Source organism: Macaca mulatta, chromosome 2, assembly GCF_049350105.2.
Source record: "Macaca mulatta isolate MMU2019108-1 chromosome 2, T2T-MMU8v2.0, whole genome shotgun sequence".
NCBI classification, from domain to species: domain Eukaryota; kingdom Metazoa; phylum Chordata; class Mammalia; order Primates; family Cercopithecidae; genus Macaca; species Macaca mulatta.
Window position 1 is genome coordinate 100,668,678 of NC_133407.1, and position 20,487 is coordinate 100,689,164.

Genomic DNA, 20,487 nt, shown 5'->3' on the forward strand with positions numbered 1-20,487 from the left:
ACTTATTTCAGCTTATATTTTTCTTTTCTTTTTTCTTTCTTTCTTTTTTTTTTTTTTTGAGACAGAGTCTTGCTCTGTTACCCAGGCTGGAGTGCAGTGGCTTAATCTCCGCTCACTGCAAGCTCCATCTCCTGGGTTCACACCATTCTCCTGCCTCAGCCTCCCGAGTAGCTGGGACTACAGGCGCCCGCCACCACGCCCAGCTTATTTTTTGTATATTTAATAGAGGAGAGGTTTCACCGTGTTAGCCAGGATGGTCTCAATCTCCTGACTTTGTGATCCGCCCTTGGCCTCCCAAAGTACTGGGATTACAGGTGTGAGCCACCACACCCGGCCTAAGCTTATATTTTTCTATCAACGTTGAGAATTAATCAGGCAACATATCCTTCTCTTAATTAACCTTGGCGGGGTGTGGTGGCTCATGCCTGTAATCCCAGCACTTTGGGAGACTGAGGCAGGTGGATCACAAGGTCAGGAGTTCGAGACCAGCCTGGCTAGTATGGTGAAACCACGTCTCTACTAAAAATACAAAAATTAGCTGGGCGTAGTGGCACACGACTGTAGTCCCAGCTACTCAGGAGGCTGAGGCAGGAGAATTGCTTGAACCTGGGAGGCAGAGGTTGCAGTGAGCCGAGACTGCACCATTGCACTCCAGCCTGGGTGACAAAGCGAGACTCCATCTCAAAAAATAATAATAATAATTAACCTCTTACCCTTTTATTCTCTCCCCACCCCATCTACCTCACCCCGCCTCATGCCACATTCTATATCAAGATCACTTGGGAATTTATTTCCAGATTCTTATATTAAGTACATTTAACATCATATTGGCTTTTATTCACACTTACCCATGAGTCTGCCTGCCTTTTTTTGTTCGTTCGTTCGTTCGTTTGTTCCTTCCTTCCTTCCCTCCTTCTTTCCTTCCTTCCTTCCCTCCTCTTTCCTTCCTTCCTTCCTTCCTTCCTTCCTTCCTTCCTTCCTTCCTCTGTTTCTTACTTTTTATTTTTTTTTTAAACTTCCTGACATTTCAGTCAGGCGCAGTGGCTCACACCTATAATCCCAGCACTTTGGGAGGCCAAGATGGGCAGATTATAAGGTCAGGAGATCGAGATCATCCTGGCCAACAGGGTGAAACCCCATCTCTACTAAAATACAAAAAGAAAAAAAAAATTAGCTGGGCATGGTGGCACATGTCTGTAGTCCCAGCTACTCGGGAGGCTGAGGCAAGGGAATAGCTTGAACCCAGGAGGTGGAGGCTGTAGTGAGCTGTTGCAGTGAGCCAAGATCACGCCACTGCATTCCGGCCTGGCGACAGAGCAAGACTCCGTCTCAAAAAAAAAAAGAAACAAACAAACAAAAAACTTCTTCTTTCTCCTTTATTTCTATGCTGAGGTTTTGTTTTGTTTTGTTTGAGACATGGTCTCTGTTGTCCAGCCTGGAGTGCAGTGGTGTAGTCATGGTTCACTGCAGCCTCCACCTCCTAGGCTCACGTGATCTTCCCACCCCCACCTCAGCCTCCCAGGTAACTGGGACTACAGGCACACACCACCACACCTGGCTAATTTTTGTAGAGATAGGGCTTGGCCATGTTGCCCAGGCTGAACCCGAACTCCTAGGCTCAAGTGATCCACCCACCTCAACTCCCAAAGTGCTAGGATTACAGGCATGAATCCTAGTGCTACGATTACCACATCCAAGCTGTGTGGTAGTTTTGTTGGAATATACAGCCTAAATAAATATTGTAAGAGAGAATTCAATAGGTGATGGTTTTGAGGCCTGACATGTCCAGCAAGGCCTTTGTTTCATCCTCCCAAAGATTGCCTGGGTAAAAGACTCTATGTTCAAAATACTTTTCCTGAGAACTTTGAAGATACTCTTCTATAATCTTCTGGCCTTCAGGGTGGCTGAATAGAAGTATGGGGTCCACTTCATAATTATTTTGTGGAAGTGGGAAAGGAGTTGCCCTTTAGGGACTTCACTGCTATCCTGCACTGTGTTTTGTTTTGCTCTTTTTCCCTTTCTGTGCTTGCCAAAGGGTACCTGGGCCACTGCCCTGCTCTGCCCTCCAAAACCAAAGCCTGAGCCAAATCTTAGCTCACTGGTCCCCACCCAGAGGGTTACTAACCGCTTCATTTAGAGATCTCTTCTCCCCAGCTGGGCCTGGGGATGACTGTCTTGTGTAGCGTCTGCGAGTATGAGTGGAGATGGGACTAGAGTCTTCTCTTGCTGTCCACCCCACCACCATCCCAGTCCCACATCCATTCTGCTCTGAGCTGGAATTTTCTAGCATTTGGTTAGGAAAACTGCTCCTCACATCTTCAGAGGGCCCTTCTTCACTCCTGGTGGTGGTGTGTTTCTCTATCTGATGCTACTACTTACCTTGCCTAGAAATTGCTCATTGTTTCTTGCCCACCAACGGCAACCTTCCCCCTGCTACTCATTTGCTTGGTGAGTAATTATTGAGTCCCTTCTGTATGCCAGATGGTGTGCTAGGCACCATGGTTATAGTGGTGACCCAGAGAGACACCTCAGCCAAAGAGGGATCTTAAGCCAATACTCACTGAAACATATGGCACAAGTTGGGAAAAGTGCTCTGAGGAAAAGCAGATGGTGCTGAGGGCTAAGGAGGGCCTCCTGAACAAGTGATGGTCCTAGGTGCATCTTAGCTGAGGAGAAGGGAACGGGCGTGTGAAGAGTGGAAAGAACATTCTGCACAGTGAAAAGGCTCTGAGGCAGCATGAGTGGAGAGGAGACCAGGCTGTCCAGAATGTGGTGAACGAGGGGAGAGAGGAGGGGCAGGCAGACCCTTCCCCATCATATGTCGAGGTTACCTGGCCCATTCCATGAAAGGCACAACCACAAAGGGCAAGACAAGCTAGGTCCTGCTGGAGACAAGCCTGCGCTTGGCATTTTTTTGTTTTGTTTTGTAATTTTATTGAGGTACAATCTACATGACATAAAAATCATCCATTTTAAGTGTCCAATTCATTGATTTTTCATAAATGTACTGAATTGTGCAACTGTCACTATAATCCAGTTTTAGAAGAGTTTGCCACCCCAGTGAGATCCTTCCTGGTGTTTATGGTTAGTTTTCATTTGCAACATGCACTAACGTGAAGTGAGTTTTCCCTTCTAGGTCTTGAAGGTGGAAGAGATGTGCCCTTTTCAGAGGTTGTGAAGTTAGCTCCAAATCCCAGACTAGCTGCTACCCCAAGCCTGGGAGCTTCTCAGGTGAGAGACCGTCAGAATTTGTTTATAACATTTGCATTATGAAAGCTCGCTAGGGTTTTTCCCCCACCAACAGGTCACCTACATTAAACCTGATGTGCTCAACTAAAGGAGAAATTCTGCTTCATTGAAATTATCAAGAAAATGGAGCAAAAGAGCCAGGTTGTCTGCTGCAAGTCACAGATGCTGCTGATTTTACAGCCAGGGTCAGATGGATTGCTGGGCATATTTTTATTGCTTCGTATGCCTCACGGTGGGCCCTTCCATGTCACTAGGCTATAAAAGCTACTGAAAGGATCCGTCACTGAAACTCAAGACATGCTGGATTTCTAGCACTCAAATCTCAAGTCTAGACCCAAGATAGCTGTGCAGTCACCCAGGCCAGGAAACCCCTGTGAAGGCAGACCTCACTTGTTGCAGGTTGGGTTCCTCAGAAAGCAGAGTCTGAGATGTCAACTAAGATATATGAGGTTTATGGGAGTGGGAGGAGTTGCTCTTGGAATCCCCAACTGTAGAAAGGAAAGGGAGTAGACAGGATTGGACAGAGGGAGAAGGTGAGCGGCAGTGCAATTTCTGGAGCCTAAGCTATTCCTACAGAAAGCTCTGAAGCTGAGGTGACCTTTAGAGTTTTATCCAGTTGTGCTAAGGGACTGGGCCTTTATACCCCATGTCAATCAGTCATCACATGTGGGCCACCCCAGGAGGGCGTGAGGCAGCTCTTTATAGCGAAAGCAATTTCCAAAGCGGGCAGCCGAGGGCTGTCTGCCAACAGCACTCCCAGCAGTTGGGAGAATAAGTTCTTCGTTCCTGAGGTGAATCTGGATGGTACACCACAGCATCCGCCACACCACTGTACCTGTTTGCAGAAGGGTCTGGCAGCCCAGCAGCAGGGGTGGGTGCATCTTGTAAGGAACTGTGAAGGCTCTGACATTTACCTGACTTGCAAGCTAACAGGTAAGCCTGCCAGTTTTGTAGCGGCAGGCAGAAGACACAGGACTCCTGGATCAGAGACAAAGGGCTTTATTATGATGAACCGTGATAAACTCATGGTTCATCAGGAAGCATGAGCTTCATGCTTGCATCAGTTTCCCTTGGCCTCCAAATTCCACAGGGTGATGCAAAGTGTGCCCAGGTGGATACTGTGCACATAATAGGCTGTGATACAACCAAATGATCCCGAGCATAGAAAACTCCCAACCTTGTAAAGGAACTGCGAGCATACCTGCCCAAACTTTGCCACCAAAGGAGACATTATCCTTATTATTCTTGTCAGCAGACAAACACTCTCTCCAGTGTCTCTGCCCTGGAGACACTATCTATATGTCTCTGTGCTTTACAAACATCCTTGAAAAGATAGTCTGAAACAAAAGCTGTCACAAAACATGTAGAAACACCATGGAGAATTGTCTCCCAGCATATCTTGGAAGTAGGAACTCATGCTGTCTAGGAGACCAGGCAAACCACACACACAGGTGTGCCCAAGCATCTGTAATTTTTCTGTTGTGTGTGAGAGGCCACTCGATACACTGAAAAGATTCGATGTCGAGATAAAGGGCACTTAAGTTCTGATTTTTATTCTGCTTCTCCTTCACCATGAGACCTTAAGCAGCACTCCTTGTCTCTAGACCTTTGTTTTTTATCTGTGAAGTGGGTACAACATCTGTCCTGCCTCCCTTTCACCTACTAATTGTGAGGCTTAAAAACAATCCTTGACCGAAATGGCATTATAGTCTAACAGGAAATCTGGAGGTAGAATTGTTTCAGTAGTTCAACATGAGAACTCTGGTCATGTTCCCTGCAATTCCTCAGGTCAGCAGTGGACAATGGGAACATAATGTGAGCCACATATGTCATTTAAAATATTCTGGTTGCCTCATTTTTAAAAGTAAAAATAAAAAGAAATGATTAAAATTAATTTTAATAATACATTTTATTTAATCCACTATATCTGAAGTATTGTCATGTCAACATGTAATAAATAGAAAAGTTACTAATGTGGGGCTGGACGCAGTGGCTCACACCTGTAATCCCAGCACTTTGGGAGGCCGAGGTGGGCAGATTGCTTGAGCCCAGGAGTTCAAGAGCAGCCTGGGCAGCATGGCAAAAACCCCGTCTCTACAAAAAATAAAAAAATTAGCTGGGTGTGGTGGTGCATGCCTGTAATCCCAGCTACTCTGGAGGCTGAGGTGGGAGCATCACTTGAGCCCAGGAGGTGGAGGTTGCAGTAAGCCAAGATCACACCACTGCACTCCAGCCTGGGCGACAGAGACCCTGTCTCAAAAAAAAAAAAAAAAGTTACAAATATGATATTTTACATTTCCTTTTTTGCATGAAGCTTTTGAAATTTGGTGTGCATTTAATACTTACAGTTCTGGGCATGCTTCAAGTATGCAGAGGTGTACATGGCTTGTGGCTACTGTGCTGGATAGTGCAGCTCTGGATGTGCTCACATGGTGGGAGGATGGCTGTAGCTGCCCCAAACATCATGTCTTCACAGCTGTGTTCAAAGGCAGGGATATAGGTGACATTGGACAGAGAGCCTCTCCTCACACACCTCTTGCTCATCAGGGAGAAAAATACTGGCCTATCCCTCACCTACCCCACATACCCCCAACAGGCTACCACTTGGTCATATATGGTCAATTCTGATTGTAGGAAAGGCTAGGGTAGGGTCTGGCTCTTTCATTCTATCTGGAAGGAGGCCAGCAAGGAGGAAGGTAATTAGGGAAAGTTTTAGGGCAGCACAGCAGCATCTGCCTCATGTAGAGTATGGAGTGGCAAATCCTCGGAGCTGTGTCCCCTGAGCTGATGAGAGTGCCTCATCACTCTCCCTGGCCTGCCCATTTCGGCCCATGGCCGAAATCACTGACAACTCATGGAACCCTTTACCGCTGGATCCAAATCCTCAAAAGCCCTCCCAATAGCGGGTTGCAGCAGTGACAGTCTACGTGATTGTCAGCATACACGACTTATATGCAGACTGCATTTGTGGACTAGAGTTAAACTCCTTGAGAGCAGGGCCACATCCTTCATTCTTTCTGTGGCACCTACAGCACTGCTTGTGCTCAAGCGGAAACTCAAAGCAGTAAGAATGTTTTCTCCCTTGGCTCAGCTGAACGTTGCAGTTTTCTCCATGGGGAGAAATCAAAGCCCCTTACCTTTGTTCTCTGACTTCTTAATGTCCAGTACAGGCTAGGACAACCTTAGGCTCCTCGCCTGTGGGCCTCTTTATAAAGGGTCACCTGTTATCTTTTGCTTTATTTTACTCATGGGGTCTATTCCCAAGTACTTCACAAACACATAATTCACAGGGTACAACCAGAACATCAGCTGTGTCACCCTCATTTGGAAGAGCAAAGGAATTTATCCCCCTAAGCCCTTCTAGGCAGCACAGACTCATCGTGGACTTAGAAGCCAGCAGGCTCCCTCTCTCTGGCTCTGACACCCAGTGTAACTGTCCCTGAGCCTTCGCAGACAGAGCTGCTGCAGCTGCACCACGAGTAGGCCCCAGTCGCATAATGAGTTGTTAAAATGCTTGACTTCCAGCTGGGCGTGGTGACTCACGCCTGTAATCCCAGCACTTCCAGAGGCCGAGGCGGATGGATCACCTGAGGTCAGGAGTTACAGACCAGCCTGGCCAACATGGTGAAAACCCGTCTCTACTAAAAAAGAAAAAAACACAAAAATTAACCGGGTGTGGTGGTGCACACCTGTAGTCCCAGCTACTCGAGAGGTTGAGGCATGAGAATCGCTTGAAACTAGGAGGTAGAAGCTGCAGTGAATCAAGATTGCACCACTGCACCTCCAACCTGGGTAACAGAGCGAGACCCTGTCTCAAGAAATAAAAAAACACAACTTAACTCTGGAGCAAATTAAACCAAATTAAGAAGGAATGGGGTTGGCATGAGCTCCTGCTTATGTTTACTTGCGAGTCCCAGGAAAATCCAGGTCCTTGGTCTTCAGTGTTGTTTGTCTGTGAGACAGCGTGTGCTCGCCTGAAGTGCATCTGCATTTCTCAGGTAAGATGGACAGCCACAGGGAAGACTGCTTAGGGGGTTAAAAGAAGGGTAAGAATGTGGGCTTGTGTTTCTTTTTGGTCTTTCTTCTATGTTGGGCTTTTTGTTTGTTTTGGCTTATAAGGAAGCACACTGTATATATAATTTTGTAGCTTCTTTAAAATTTCAACATTACAACATAAATATTTCATTCTTAAAAATGTATGTGCATACCATTTTTAATGACTGTATAATATTCTATCTGGGTCGACCAGGCACGATGGCTCATACCTATAGTCCCAGCACTATGGGAGGCTGAGGCGGGAGGATCACTTGAGGCCAGGAGTTGGAGACCAGCCTCATCGCTACAAAAAAAAAAAAAAAAAAAAAAAAAGTCTGGCAAATTTTTCGCCAGAACCACAATTTACTTGAGCATTTTCCATGCCTTAGCACAGTTGCTTTTAGTTTTTCAATTATAATTAACTCTTCTTAGATAAAGGATTAAGAAAAAAAACTTTCCTATTCTACATGCGAATTTAACCTTTGGTTAACTTTCTAGCTGTTTTCCTTGAGATCTCATAAAAGTGGAATATCAACAGTTTTACTAGACAACGTTGCTTTTGTAAAAATGGCCTTTGCTTGGGAAACTGCATCTGAACTGAGAAAACTGTAACCACCTGGTGAGAAGTCTTCCTCAGGGCCTCCTTGAGTACAGTGACTCCTCCTGGACAAGCCTCCTACCTACTAAGCTGTTACAGGAGATACTTTTGTAGGGCATATGAGGTTTTGAAGCCAGGGTCATTCTTTCGTCTGTATGATGTGGATCTCAACTCTTTTTTTTTTTGAGATGGAGTCTCACTCTGTCACCCAGTCTGGAGTGCGGTGGTGCGATCTCAGCTCACTGAAACCTCATCCTCCTGGGTTCAAGTGATTCTCCTGCCTCAGCCTCTCGAGTAGCTGGGATTACAGGCGCCTGCCACCACGCCCAGCTAATTTTTATATTTTTAGTAGAGACGGGGTTTCACCAGGTTTGTCAGGCTGGTCTTGAACTCCTGACCTCAGGTGATCCACCCGCCTTGGCCTCCCAAAGTGCTGGGATTACAGGCATGAGCCACCGCACACGGCCAGATCTCAGCTCTTTCTGCCTGGGCTGTAACCTGGTTGGGAGACAAAGAGACCCTCTTCTGTACAGCTGTGTGAACTGCTGTATCAACTGCTACATGGTCTTCCATTGAGAGGAGCACCTGCCGCCACTGTGTTTCTCCAGGCTGTCTTCCCTTGGCTCATGGTGGTCTTATACGTCTGAATGTTCAATGGTATCAAAGAAGACCCTTGGCGGACTTGGCATCCTACGTTTAGGATTATTTCCTTAGGAGAGCTTCACCCAAGTAGAATAACTGGGTCCCACACTATGGGCTCCTTAATACAGATATAAAGTCAAGTCTATTTCCCAAAGAGTTGTATCACCAACTTTCACCAGCTGTGCAATGAGGCAGCCATTTCTAGGTACTCTCACCAGAATTTTTTAAAACTTTTGTAGATTTGATCATAAAAATTAGTTTCTTGTCATAATTTATAGTTTAAAAATATCTTAAACTACAGATTTGAGAACTCCTAGCATTCCCTCTTTTGTGAATTGATGCTTTCTTTCTTTTGCCCAGCAAAAAAGTTAAATTGCAAGTAAACGAAATTTAAAAATTTTAGGCCGGGCGCGGTGGCTCAAGCCTGTAATCCCAGCACTTTGGGAGGCCGAGGCGGGCGGATCACAAGGTCAGGAGATCGAGACCACAGTGAAACCCCGTCTCTACTAAAAATACAAAAAATTAGCCGGGCGCGGTGGCGGGCGCCTGTAGTCCCAGCTACTCAGGAGGCTGAGGCAGGAGAATGGCGTGAACCCGGGAGGCGGAGCTTGCAGTGAGCCGAGATCGCGCCACTGCACTCCAGCCTGGGCAACAGCGTGAGACTCCGTCTCAAAAAAAAAAAAAAAAAAAAAAAAGAAATTTAAAAATTTTAAATTGCAAAGTGCAACCAGATGTAAGAGGCATTTCCCCTCTCCCTGTTCTAAACCGCTTTTTCTGCTCTTCTAGGTCTATGAGGCCCTCCTCCCCCAGTACGCCAAACTCGAGCAGAGAATCTTGTCTCAGACCCGGGGGCCTCTGGAGTGAACAGGCATCCCTGTTGCCCCTGCCTGCCCAGATTTACTGACCCCATTTGGAGACATGGCCCCGGACAGCAGGGATCCACTTCCCTGTTCTGAACAGCTCTTCCTGCCTCTGCTGACTCCTTGGAGTGTCCAGGACCATTTTAAAGCCGTCCTCAGCACATCTGCCTGAAGATAGATAGGCACTCGTGTCCTTGTGCCCATGTGCCCGTGTGCCCCAGGGCAGGAAAACATCTCTCTTTTCCTGTCTTTTATCCCAGGAGGCAGGACAACACTGAGACTGGGATATAGCCGATAAAAACTATGACTTTCCCCTTGTAGAGGCAGAATTAAAGCTAATCTAGGGACTCAAATTAGCAGAATGGGGGAGACAAAGCCCTGTCTCACCCCCTAACCTCATCCTATCTCTTTCTCCAACCCTGACTCTCTGCCCACTCCTCCCCAAACCATGACCCACAGCCGCCCCCACCCCATATCTTGATCCTACCTTCCATCCTCTCCCCCAATCCAAACCCCACAGCCTCTTCTCTCTCACACCCTGCCCTCCTTGTTTCAGCTGTCTGAGGTGCCTCCCAGAGCCTCTCTTATTTGCCCTATGCTCACCCTCTCCATGCTGTCCCCATTCTCTCCTTTCACCATCTGTTCTCTCCCCCTCCTTCATCTCCTCCCTCCCCAAACTCACCTGGCATAATTCACAACCTCCCACCCAAATGGTGGGCCTGGTGGACGTGCTTCCTGTGCCCTCCTTGTAGCTGTGCCCACAGATCACTGAGAGGGACCATCTCCCAAGTGGCACAGTTTAGAACTTCTCTCTCTTTTTCTCCCTCATTCCCTCTCTCTTCTTGCAGTCCACTTGTTGAAGAAGTTGTGTCATTTCTCTGGAAGAATTTCCCAAATTCTGGATTTCTTTTTTATTTTGGAGTATTTCATCAGCTGAAAAGTTGTGATTCTCACTTTGAGTTTTCTTCCTATATTTGTATAGTGAGTTCCTTTTTCCTTCCTCTTTATCCCTCCTGTTTTACTTTATACCTCTCTATTCCTTGCTCAAATTATTGCAAAAGCCTCCACAGAAAGTCCTCTATGATCTGACTCCTGCAGACTCTTCCAGATTTTTCTTCTGCCCCAAGTCTTTACTGAGCTCAGGACTCCAGCTAAATCAAAATACTCATGTTCTCACCCAGAGTGACAAAATCCTGCAGATAGGTTTAAGACTTGGTTGATCAGAGCAGTAGCTAGTGGGAAGTTCAAAGGAAGGGGCTTAGAAAATGAGTGGGATCAAAGGCATCACTTCTGATGGAGATGAAGCCATCTTGAAAGGGAGTGGTGTCCTTTGGAGGCATGGTGGACGAAAGGGGGCAAAGGAAGCAAGAGGTTAAAGATAACAGCCTGTTAGATACGACAGCAAGGCCAAGATTCCGAAGAAGACAGACAACTCCCCCTAGATGTTACTTTTTAAAGACATTTCACATTATTGGCCAGCAGAAAAAGGCTGTCTTGGACCATGAAACAGTAAACTGTAACAAAACACTTCAACATGAATTTGAAAATAAATTAAATAATTGTGGATATAAAAGGACACCAGAGATCAGAGATTCAAAACCTCAGAATAAAAATGAAAAAGCTACAAGCATATATGAGAAGAGAACTGACTGAACTTGGGAAATAATTTGAACAAAAAGATAAGTCATCACAGATATGAATACTAAATTATACTATATCTTTTTTTTTTTTTTTTTTGAGACGGAGTCTCGCTCTGTCGCCCAGCCCAGGCTGGAGTGCAGTGGTGCAAGCTCCGCCTCCCGGGTTCACGCCATTCTCCTGCCTCAGCCTCCCGAGTAGCTGGGACTACAGGCGCCCACAACCACGCCCGGCTAATTTTTTGTATTTTTAGTAGAGACGGGGTTTCACCGTGGTCTCGATCTCCTGACCTTGTGATCCGCCCGCCTCGGCCTCCCAAAGTGCTGGGATTACAGGCGTGAGCCACCGCGCCCGGCCAAATTATACTATATCTTAATGAAAATAGATATGGTCACAAGTACATTAAGGCACGTAGAAGGTAGGAGTAAGAAAAGCTAAGAGAAACAAAACAAACAAAGCAATATTAAAGGAAGAGCCAAAAAGACCCAGAAATAAAATGATAGATAAAGAAGATTGGCAAAGAAAAGATGATACAGGTAAAATTGGAACTCATGAAGACAAAAGATAAGACAGTGGAATAGAGTTAATATTTAAAATTCAAATATTAAAACTCAAACCCAAAAGAACTTTCTGAAAACAAAAGAAAACCTGAAACTTTATCTTGAAAGGGTCTATCGTTACTTCGAATATTGACCCAGAATGATGAGCTCTGAGACATATCCTACAAACTATACTTTGAAGCCAAAGGAAAAGAACTATGTAAGCCTGTAGGCCAAAAGACCTAGTCTCTTACAAAGGAAAGATCTGGTTGGCATCAGGCTTCTTAACAAAGCGAGATAGCAATGGGGCAACCTTTTCAAGAAACTCAAAGAAAGTATGAACTGAGGATTTCATATTTCGCCAAGCTCTCCTTTAAGTATCAAGGATATAGGAAGAAGTTTTAATTACACAAGAACCCAGGGACTATTGTACCCACGACTTCTTCCTTAGAATTCTACTAAAAGACAAGCTTCATCCAACTAGGAGATGATTGGGGAAATGAGCAAAAGGACTGGACGTGACCATTGAATATCTTTGGTTGTAGACCTGAGACCAAATGGAAGTGGGGATAAGGGTGGAAGAACAGTGTTAGTCTATTTTCACACTGCTATAAAGATAGTACCCAGCCGGGCATGGTGGCTCATGTCTGTAATCCCAGCACTTAGGGAGGCCGAGGCAGAAAGATCACCTGAGGTCAGGAGTTTGAGACCAGACTGGCCAACATGGTGAAATCCCGTCTTTACTAAAAATACAAAAATTAGCTGGGTATAGTGGTGCACCCCTGTAATCTCAGCTACTCAGGAGGCTGAGGCATGAGAATTGCTTGAACCTAGGGGCAGAGATTGCAGTGAGCCGAGATCGTGCCACTTCACTCCAGCCTGGGTGACAGTGAGACTCTGTCTCAAAAAAATAAAAAATAAATAAAGATAGTACTCAAGACTGGGTAATTTATAAAGAAAAGAGGTTTAATTGACTCAGAGTTCCACATGCTGGGGAGGCCTAAGGAAACCTACAATCATGGCAGAAGGTGAAGGGGAAGCAAGGACCTTCGCATGGTGGCAAAAAAGAGAGAGCATGAACGCACAAGAGAGCAAGCAGGGAAAACTCATATAAAACCATCGGCTCTCGTGAGAACTTACTATTGTGAGAACAGCATGGGAGAAACCACCCCCATGATCCAGTTACCTCCCACCAGGTCTCACCCGCAACACCTGGAGATTACAATTAAAGATGAGATTTGGGTGGGGACACAAGTTCTAATCACATGAAATAGTATCAAATGGTATATGCTTTGACAAGACAGAAGTAACAAAAAAGAAGGGAGAGAGGAAGAGGAAAGTACAAAGAACTCCTTGTTGCTTAGGCAATATGTAGAAGTCAAAGAGCATTATTTAAAGTTGACAAAACAAGTATATGAAGTGTAAGTAAGGAAAAGAAGATTTAGAGCATTGAAAGTGTACTATACTATTTAAAGTAATAGTATAGAATACATAGTATAATTACTAGAATAAAAATGTAAATCTCCATCAATGCTCAAAGAAATAATAATAAAGGCAGTAGATTACAGTGAAAAAAGGCAGTAGATTACAGTGAAAACATGCCATCATACAGTAAATATATTAAGTCCAAGCATGTAAGTTAAATCAGTACATGTGAAAGGACTTACCTATTAAAAGGAATATCAGATTGGCTTACAAACCAATGTCTTATTGTCTGTTATTTATAAGAGACACATCTAAAATAAGTGATTCAGAGAAGCTAAATAAAAAGAGATGGGCAAAAATAGACCGGGCAAGTAGGACCACAGAAGACAAAGATTACAGTATCCATATCTGAAAAGGTAGAATTCAGGAAAAAATAAACAAGACAATGAAGGATACATTAAAATGCTAAAAGCCATAAGTCACAATGAGGATATACTACTTATGAGTGTTACAGCTTCAATTATCTGGTTTGTCAACTTTAAATGATATTCTTTGGCTCCCACCTATTGCCTGTACAACAAAGAACTCTTTGTACTTTCCTCTTTCTCTCTCCCTCGTTTTTCATTGTTTCCATTGTGTTACTTCTACCTTGTTAAAGCACATAACATTTGCATAACAAATTATGCAAGGAAAAATGAATAGAAACCTAGAAATAACAGAGAACTTTAAAACACCTCTGTCTCACCCAAGACTGAAGTTAAGGAGACAAAAAATACATTTAAGGATATAAGTGATCTAAATAACAGTATCTATAAAGTAGATCTAATGAATATATGTTGAACTTTCTACCTTGATAATAAAGAATACTCCTCTAGGGCAAGCGTGATGACTCACACCTGTAATCCCAGCACTTTGGGAGGCTGAGGCAGGTGGATCGCTTGAGCTCAGGAGTTCGAGACCAGCTTGGCCAACGTGGTGAAACCCCATCTCTACAAAAAAATACAAAAATTAGCCAGGCATGGTGGCAGGAGCCTGTAGTCCCTAGGAACTTATGACTCTTCTAGGAATCATAAGATTGTTGTCCCACAGCAGCCTCACACACCTGGCATATCAGTGATTAAACCCATAGGGTGCTATCTCAAAAATAATTGTGAGTGGGCTTTTGGTACGTAGACTCCAATAAGACACATAAAACCCACAGTATATTTTAGGAAGCTATACTAATGGCATTATCCAGGATTAAAAGGGACTAAATGTTAAAAAACCCTGGACCCCCAACTTTATATGGGCAGCAAGCAGGCATAGTTGCTCAAAAGACAGTTTCTAGGCTGAGCATGGTGGCTCACGCCTGTAATCACAGCACTTTAAGAGGCCAAGGCGGACGGATCATGAGGTCAGGAGTTCAAGACCAGCCTGGCCAAAATAGTGAAACCCCATCTCTACTAAAAATACAAAAATTAGCTGGGCATGGTGGTACACGCCTGTGGTCCCAGCAGCTTGGGAGGCTGAGGCAGGAGAATCGCTTGAACCCAAGAGGTAGAGGTTGCAGTAAGCTGAGATCTCGCCACTGCACTCCAGCTTGGGCAACAGAGTGAGACTTCGTCTCAAAAAAAAAATAAAAAAATTGTATATGTATCAGCAGGCCGGGCATGGTGTCTCATGCCTGTAATCCTAGAACTTTGGGAGGCTGAAGCAAGTGGATCACCTGAGGTCAGGAGTTCAAGATCAGCCTGGCCAACATGGTGAAACCCTGTCTCTACTAAAAATACAAAAAAAAGTTAGGCGGGCGTGGTCGCAGACGCCTGTAATCCCAGCTACTCAGGAGACTGAGACAGGAGAATCACTTAAACCTGGAAGGCGGAAGTTGCAGTGAGCTGAGATGGCAGCACTGTACTCCAGCCTGGGCGACAGAGCAAGACTCCATCTCAAAAAAAAAAAAAAAAAAAAAAAATATATATATATATATATATACACACACACACACGTATCAGAAAAAAATGCAAACACACTTTAAGCATATTTTAAAATGCTTACTGACAAAAATCAAAGAGTTTGATAAAATTCTATGTTACCATGACTGTGAAGCAATAGACATTCGTATACATTTCTGGTAGGAGTGCAATTTTGTGAGACTCCTAAGGAGGGAAATTGGGCAACATCTAACAAAACTAAATATGAGTATGACTGAACCATTCCAATAGGAATCTGCACAAAGGCACAATTCCAACATACAAGATAACGTATGTATAAGGTTATTGTGAAATTATTGATAATAGCAAAGTACTTGGGAAAAGGCAAATATACATTAATATAGGACAGATTGAATAGATTATAATGCATCCACACAATAAAAAAGAATGAGGAAGATCTCTATGTACCAATGAGGGGTAAATTCCATAAACAAAGGACAGTTCTCTATTATTCTCTATTATTCTTTTTATTCCCCTTAACAAAGTTTTATAGTTTTTAGTGTATGTCTTACACATATTTTGTTAAATTATTTGATTTTTAAAAAAGATTTTGTGATGAAATGTATGACATTTATCATTTTAACCATTTTTAAGTGGAAAAGTGTTCATTGTTTCAATTGTTTTTACTAACATTTAGGAATATTCCATGGTATGTTGAATTATTCATTGGGAACATATAAAGATCAAATTCAGTAGCGTTAGGTATATTCACAATATTATGCTACCATCACCACCACACATTTCCAAAACCTTTTTATCATTCTAGGCTGCAGCTCTACTCACTAAACAATAACTCCTGTTTTCCTCTCTCCAGCCCTTGATGACCGCTATCCTTTCTCTCTATGGATTTGCCTATTCTAGGTTTTTCATATAAGTGGTATCATACATGTGTCCTCTTGTGTCTGGTTTATTCCACACACATGTAAAATAGTTAATGTTTTAATGTTTTAAATTTAAAGGTTCATTCACATTGTAGCAAGGCTGAATAATATTCTGCTGTCTTTATATACCACATCCTGTTTATCCATTCATCCATCAGTGGACATTTGAGTTGTTTTCACCTTTTGGTGATTGTAAATAATGCTGCTATGAACGTTGCTGTACAAATATCTGTTTGAGTCCGTGCTTTCAATTTTTTGGGTGTATACCTAGAAGTGAAATTGCTGAATCATACAGTAATTCGGTTTAACTTTTTGAGGACCCACCACAGTTTTCCACAGTAGCTGCACCATTTTACATTCCCAGCAGTAATGCACAGGGATCTAGTTTCTCTACATCCTTGTCAACACTTGTTATTTTTCTTTTTTTAAAATATATATATAATAGCCATCATTATGGATGTGAAGTGAAGTTTCATTGTGGTTTTGATTTGTGTTTTCCTAATGACTAGTGATGTTAAGCACTTTTCGTGTTGTTATTGGCCATTTGTACACATTTAATTGTTTCGATGCTGTTGGAAAAGTGTTTCATTTTTTCGATTGTTTTCGCTAGCATATAGGGATAGTCTATGGTATATGGAATTATTCGTTGCTAACATACAAAAATCATTTTGTTTTTAGATGGAGTCTCGCTCTGTCATCAGGCTGGAGTGCAGTGGCGTGATCTCGGCTCACTGCAATCTCTGCCTCCTGGGTTCAAGCGATTCTCCTGCCTTAGCCTCCTGAGTAACTGGGATTACAGGCACCCGCCACCATGCACAGCTAATTTTTGTATTTTTAGTAGAGACGGGATTTCACCATGTTGGCCAGTATGGTCTCAATCCCCCGACCTTGTGATCCACCCACCTTGGCCTCCCAAAGTGCTGCGATTACAGGCATAAGCCACCACGCCTGGCCATAAGAATCAATTTTTGTTTGATTTTGTGTCTTGCAACTTTATTAAATTCACTTACTAGTTATGGTAGTATTTTGTATTAGTAGGATATGTAGGATTTCTATCCATCATGTCATGCCATCTGTACAAACAAAGACAGTTTTTCTTCTTTTCAATCTGTAAGCATTTTATTTCATTTTCTTGCCTTCCTGCAATGATTAGAATGTCTAATATAGTGTTGAATGGAAGCAGGGAGAGCAATAATCCTTGCCTTGTTGCTGATCTTAGGGGACAGCATTTTATCACTAAGACTGTGTGTGTGAATACACCCTCCATTGGGCTAAGAAATTTCCTTTCATTTCTTGCTGGAGGCGGGGAGGAATGTTTAAAAAGAATGTGTAGGTTTGTCTTGAATTTTGGCAAATGTTTTACATGTATGTGTTATGGTTTTGGTATTCTGTGTTCCTTAAATATTTCATTGAATTCACCAGTGAAACCATCTTAGTTAGATGTTTTCTTTGTGGAACTTTTAAGTTAAAATTCAATTTAAATAAAAATACATGCCCCTTCAGATTTTGTACTTCTTTTTGTGTCAATATTAATAATACGCATCTTTCAAAGAATCTTTTTTTTTTTTTTTTTTTTTTGGTAGAGACAGGGTTTTGCCATGTTGTTGGTAGCAAGCCCTAACCCTGTCATAAACAAGCCTTAAAGAAACTGGCCATAAACAGGATTTCTGCAGCAATGTGACATGCTCATGATGGCTGCCATGCACACTGCTAAAAGTTGTTGGTTTACTGGAGCAGGGCAAGGAATACCTGTCCCTGCCTGGAGCAAAAAACTGCTCAAACCACAAACAATAGCAGGAGAGGCCTGTGCCTTGACAGCATGTTTGTGCTGCAGATAATCAGCCAGAGCCTGTTTCTCTGCTCCTCACTGAGACTGCTTTGTTTCCCATAAGGAATGCTTTTAGCTAATCTACAATCTATCAAAGCTATGCTTATCACTAGCTTTCTGTCAATAAATGTGTGGGTCAAGCTCTGTTCATGGTGCTCAGCTCTGAAGGCTTTCAGCCCCTAATCCCCACTTTATACTATATTCCCATGTCTTTGTCTTAATTCCTCTAGCGCCGCTGGGTTGGAGTCTCCATGACCGAGCTGGTCTCAGCAAGCGGTACCCAACGTGGGGGCTTGAATCCAGGTGTAAGGATCACCGGAGCGACGGTTAGAAAATGTGGAACTACACTGGAGGACACCTGAGTAGTGTTAAAGCAATTCCCATGGTAAGAAGGGGAGCTCAGAAGCGTCAGGGTAACAATGGGACAAGGGTCGAGCAGGCATGAGGCTTATTTGATTCTGCTTCGACATCTCCTCAGAAAAGGAGGAGTGAAGGTTAGCACTGGCTGACTTATGCAGCTTTTTAGTGTGGTAGAGAGATACTGCCCCTCGTTTCCGAACCGAGGAACTATGAATGTCGAGGTCTGGGAAAAGGTAGGCAGCACACTGAAAAAGGCATATAAGGATGGTGCTGAGGATATTCCTATAACTGATCAGTGTGGGCTCTGGTTCATTCCCCCTTGGAGCCTTTCCACACAGATGATGAGGAGGAGGAATCAGAGGAAGAAGGAGAGTCTAATGAAGTAACAGAAGAGGTGACAGAACAGGTTTGTTTGCCAGCTAAAGCAACAAAGGAGGGAGAGGTTTGTCCCTACCCCTCTGCACCCCCTCATTATTTTGAAGAAAAGGAGCGGCCTGACCCTCCGGATCTTTCTTTTCCAGAGGACACTGGGTGAAAAGTAGTTGCCCCAGTGACTGTTTGAGCAGTGCCTCAAGCGACCGCTCTCAGTTCTATTCAGGCAGGAATCCAGCAAGCTAGACGAGAGGGTGATCTGGATGCTTGGCAGTTTCCTGTTAGAATGCACCCACCTGATCAACAGGGAAATATTACGGTTACGTGGGAGTCTTTCCCTTTTAAAATACTTAAAGAATTTAAACAAGCTATTAATCAACATGGACCAGGTTTTCCTTTTGTAATGGGACTGTTAAAGAATGTTGCTGTCTCCAGTCAGATGATGCCAGCGGGCACAGCAGGATTACTTCTAGGTAGGTCTAGTTTAAATGTAAAAGGAGTGCAAGTACAACCAGGAGTCATTGATTCAGATTATCAGGGGGAAATTCAAATTGTTATATCTACTTCTGTTCCCTGGAAAGCAGAGCCAGGAGAGCGTATAGCACAACTCCTGATTGTGCTGTATGTGGAAATGGGGAGAAGTGAAACTAAACGGACAGGAGGATCTGGAAGTACAAATGAACAAGGGAAAGCAGCTTACTGGGTAAATCAAATTACTGATAAACATCCTACCTGTGCAGTAACTATTCAGGGAAAGAAATTTAAAGGTTTGGTAGATACAGGAGCAGACATTTCAGTCATTTCTCTACAGCACTGGCTGGCTGTGTGGTCAATTCAACCCGCTCAATTTAACATAGTTAGAGTTGGTAAAGCCCCTGAAGTATATCAAAGTATTTATATTTTGCATTGTGAAGGACCTGATGAACAATCTGGGACCATTCAGCCAACTATAACTTCTGTACCTATACATTTATGGGGGAGAGATTTATTACAGCAATGGGGAGTACAAGTTCCCCTTCATATAGAACAATTATATAGCCCTCAAAATCAGCATATGATACAAGAGATGGGGTATGTGCCTGGCATGGGATTAGGAAAAAATGTACAAGGGTTAAAGAAACCACTTCAAGCGGAAGAAAAAAATTCTTGTCAGGGTTTAGGAGATCATTTTTGATGGTGGCAATTGTTAAGCCTCCAGAACCTATACCTTTAAAACGGTTAACAAGTAAGCCAATTTTGATAGAACAATGGCTGCTGAGTAAAGAGAAACTGGAGGCTTTAGAGGTCTTAGTTACTGAACAATTAGAAACAGGATATATAGCTCTAACGTTTTCCCCCTGGAATTCTCCAGTCTTTGTTATTAAGAAAAAATGTGGTAAATGGAGAATGTTGACAGATCTTAGAGCGATTAATTCAGTTATACAACCTATCGGGAGCATTGCAGCCTGGACTGCCTTCTGCTGCTATGATTCAAAAAAATTGACCTTTAATAGTCATAGATTTAAATGACTGTTTCTTTACTATCCCCTTAGCTGAGCAAGACTGTGAATGGTTTGCATTTATAATTCCTGCGGTAAACAACCTGCAGCCTGCTAAACGTTTTCACTGGAAGGTGTTGCCACAAGGCATGTTAAACAGTCCAACAATTTGTCAGACTTATGTAGGACAAGCAATGGAACCTACTCGTAAAAAATGTTCACAGTGTTACATTATTCATTTTATGCACGATATACTTTGTTCTGTCCCCGCTCAGGAAATATTAATCCAATGTTATAATCACTTGCAAAACTCGATTTCTCGTGCTGGTTTAATTATAGCTCCTGACAAAATTCAGACTCCTACTCTTTACTCCTACTTGGGGACCTTAGTAAATGACACTACCATTGTGCCACAGAAAGTAACCACACGTAGGGATCAATTGAAAACATTGAATGACTTTCAAAAACTACTAGGAAACATTAATTGGGCATGACCTGCTCTAGGCATTCCTACCTATGCCATGAGTAATCTATTTTCTATCCTTAGAGGAGATCCTAGTCTCCCAAGCCCTCGGCAATTAACAAAGGAGGCTGAGGCAGAGTTACAGCTAA

General features: G+C 43.3%; 1 protein-coding gene across 12 annotated transcripts in view; it reads left to right on the forward strand.

Moving 5' to 3' along the window:
* The window catches only part of XYLB (xylulokinase), an 84,633-nt gene that overhangs the window by 59,856 nt on the left and 4,290 nt on the right, over positions 1-20,487 (forward strand). For 5 of the 12 annotated variants that reach the window (XM_077992173.1, XM_015131339.3, XM_077992174.1 and 2 more), the window contains 2 exons: positions 3,137-3,231; positions 9,311-10,957. In XM_077992173.1, the coding sequence (XP_077848299.1) occupies positions 3,137-3,231; positions 9,311-9,388 (173 nt within the window). In that variant the 3' untranslated portion in view covers positions 9,389-10,957. Of the gene's footprint in view, positions 1-3,136; positions 3,232-9,310; positions 10,958-16,515; positions 17,340-17,895; positions 18,051-20,487 lie in introns of those variants that run through there. The other 7 variants (XM_077992171.1, XM_028843959.2, XM_015131338.3 and 4 more) reach the window with 2 other exon arrangements.